Source organism: Capricornis sumatraensis, chromosome X (assembly GCF_032405125.1).
Source record: "Capricornis sumatraensis isolate serow.1 chromosome X, serow.2, whole genome shotgun sequence".
Lineage (NCBI taxonomy): Eukaryota > Metazoa > Chordata > Mammalia > Artiodactyla > Bovidae > Capricornis > Capricornis sumatraensis.
The window spans coordinates 94,559,491-94,562,455 of NC_091092.1; the positions used below are offsets into that span (position 1 = coordinate 94,559,491).

Genomic DNA, 2,965 nt, shown 5'->3' on the forward strand with positions numbered 1-2,965 from the left:
AGTGTGTTTAAGCTGAGGGCTGGGCTCTGCTCAGCAGGTGTGGCATGATATCCCTGATATAATAAAAGTCTTTTAAATATAAACTTGGTTCCTGATTAACTCTTGAGACTGTCTTGTCAACATTCCCCTCTAGGGAAGCTCCAATCCATGTGGTTTGTTTGTTGCCACATCCTTTGTGCACAGAGCTAGGGAGGGCAACTTGGATACTGCCAGAGGGCGTAGTTTTCTCGGGTCTTTCCATCTCTCATAGGCTCTACACCTCATACCCTTTTTTCTCTATTCTCATTCTCTTTGTCAGTCTTTCTTCTTAGAATTCCTCCTTCCTCTGTGTCCCTTCCCTTCTGGAGTGTCCCTTTTTTCCCCTCCTCTGATCTCTGCCAACTTTGTCTTTCTCTCCCTTACTCTGGACCTCTTCCAAATGTCTTTGTGTCCCTTTTACTCAATTTATCCTGTCCATTTTCCTCTTAGCCCCAAGATTTCACTCTCCCTCTGCTATTCTTCACCCTCTTCCAGTTGGCTGCCTCCCACTCTTAGGTCCCCCTCCCCTTAAGAGCCTCTCCATTTCCAGCCCCTTCCCACATCCGTTCTTAAGTAGCCACCTTCCCTTTTCCTTTCCCCCACAGCCCATCTCTAGTTCATTCTCCTCTCCTCTCCCTAGCCCAAACCAGCTAAGTCCTATTCCGTTTTTATTTGGCTGGTTATGATACTAGCTGAAATTTATTCACAGCCTGAATTTTACAGCTTCTCCTTCCTATCATGTTCCATCCACCCAACCTTTCCTGTTCCATCCACCCAAACGCATCCAACCTTTTCAACGTGACAAATTCTTTACACACAGCATGTCATGACCACATACATTTGTATTTCTTAGAACAAGACAATAGTTATGCTGGCAAAGATGTTGAATCAACATGGACCCTAAAGCTTTCAATACATTGAAAAGTAACTTTATTTTGCATGTCTACAAAGTACAATTTTGTTTTCACAAATGTGGCAAAGTTTATCCTGACAGTTAGGACTTTTTCATCAAATCATAGACATAGATATGGAAATCATCATCAAACTTGATGAAATAAACAGAGGGTTTGGCTTCCACTTGGTGAATGACCATTCCGATCTGTTTGGAGCCATCTTCTTTGGTATATTCCACATGTTTACCTATCAGACCATCTACAACTCCTTCTGGCTCCCTTTCTGTGAGAGGATATTCATTGGACTCTGGCACGATGCAGAGGTCTCCTTCTTTATAATCATCTAGAAGTTGGTACATGTACAAGACAGGGTCTTTCTCATAGGTAATATAAAACCAGGCTTTCATGACCGTTGCTTGGGCTAACACCATTCCTCTCCATTCATCCTTAGAACCATGCTCATTCTCAAACATATGTTTCACAGCTTTACCAATTATGGTATTTGCCAGGTTAGCATCACTAACTTGAGTTGATGCCACCCTGTCAGAAAGAATTTTAAGAGACAAAACTCTTTCATCTCTGTGAAGTTCCAGTCCATAGACACAATCAATTCCATCATATTTCACCAGATAAAGAGAAGGATTTATCGGAACCTGATCCAGAACAGTTCCTTTCCACTGAGTGATGGATTCATCACCTTCCTTCCATCCGTGTGAAATTCTGCAGCCCACAATGTTCCTGCGGGGCTGCGATGAAGGTCTGCCTCCCTGCTTCTTTTGTGAGGCTTTTTTCTTCATCATGTTTGCAGACCCAGTGGCCTTTCCTGCAACAGCCCTGGTTTGCTGCGCTTCAGCCTCCTGTGAGTTGGGGGTTTTCATGTCTGCAGGAGGAGGAGAGAAGATAAGAGAGGAACACTGAATATGCCATAAGGTGAAGTTCTGCCGACAGAGACGTCTCCATTTGCCCTGCACCAGCGCCTTAAATTTCCCCATGAGCCTGGCAGTAATGCTGGAAATCCTGGCTATGTGCCTGAAAGTGCTCTCCCTACTAGGTTCCCTGAGGTTGTGGTGAAAGGCTGCAGCGGCAGCAGCGACAGCAGCAGTGGTGCTGCCTGAGGTTAGGAACTCTGCGGGAGGGGGCAGACTAAGTCCTGAGACCTCAGCCTCTGTCACTGCCACTGGCGCCCACTCTGAATCCCCTGCAAAACCCCTGTCCCTCCAGAGCCCTGACCCACATGCCCTCACTCACTGTCGTCCTGCTCAGAACACCCCAGTAGTCTGCTACTCACACGCCCCCTGTCTACCTCCACTCGCTTTCTTGGCCCCCAGTGCCCTCGCCTCCCTGTGCTCATCTTCAATATCTTGCCTGCTTCCTAAGGTTATGCCCCTTTCCTATTGCCCATTGCACTCTCCCTTCCCACCGTAGCCTCACTGGGCGCTGCTTCCACTCCTTATCTCTGGCAAGAATCCATCCCATCCCCCTTCCCTGTCTGGCGCCATCAATGGCCTTTCCTTTCCTGGCATCCACTGCCCGGATCTCAGGCTTCACGTGTGCAAATCAGATACCTAGCAGCTTCCTTTGCGGTGAGTCTGTGTGCAAGCTGGATAGGCAAGTGATGAGCTGAGTGCTTGCAGGAGCTGGGAGGGGCAGATCCTTTAAGGAGGAGTTAATTCAAGAGAGCGGGGCTCCGATAGGTGAGGAGGTAGTGATGTCTTCAGAGTGGTATTCTGCCTCCTTGTTGGTGGTGATGGCCCCCTCTGAGACATATGCCTTCATCAGTGCTATTGATGCTGTATTTTCCTCCCTCTTTCTGTACAGGACTGGGATCTTAGTTTCTTGTTAATGAAGTTTGACCCCTTTTATCCTCAACCCTATGCTGTCATATATCATCCCTTGCCTTGGAGGCACGCCAAGCGGTTCCTTTCCTTCCAAATTTAAATATCTGGAGATGATAGGTCCTTTCCTCTGCAGATTCTTGCCAACTTCACCCCGTCAGACTCTCTAACTCTACCCTTCAGCTGCCCTGCTAGAATGCCTCTTCATTTTCCACACAT

The 2,965-nt window shown here is 47.3% G+C and overlaps 1 protein-coding gene across 2 annotated transcripts; it reads right to left on the reverse strand.

The window, feature by feature from the left end:
• Window positions 1-1,012: 1,012 nt before the first annotated feature.
• On the reverse strand, window positions 1,013-1,789 carry LOC138071274 (spindlin-2-like). 2 transcript variants are annotated; one of them, XM_068962787.1, is made up of 2 exons: window positions 1,565-1,789; window positions 1,013-1,288 (listed from the first exon to the last, which is right to left on the reverse strand). In XM_068962787.1, the coding sequence occupies exons 1-2, from the start codon at window positions 1,787-1,789 to the stop codon at window positions 1,013-1,015; spliced, it is 501 nt and encodes a 166-aa protein (XP_068818888.1). The 2 variants fall into 2 exon arrangements, with proteins under 2 accessions (XP_068818888.1, XP_068818887.1); XM_068962786.1 differs by having other exon boundaries at window positions 1,013-1,789.
• Window positions 1,790-2,965: the final 1,176 nt, after the last annotated feature.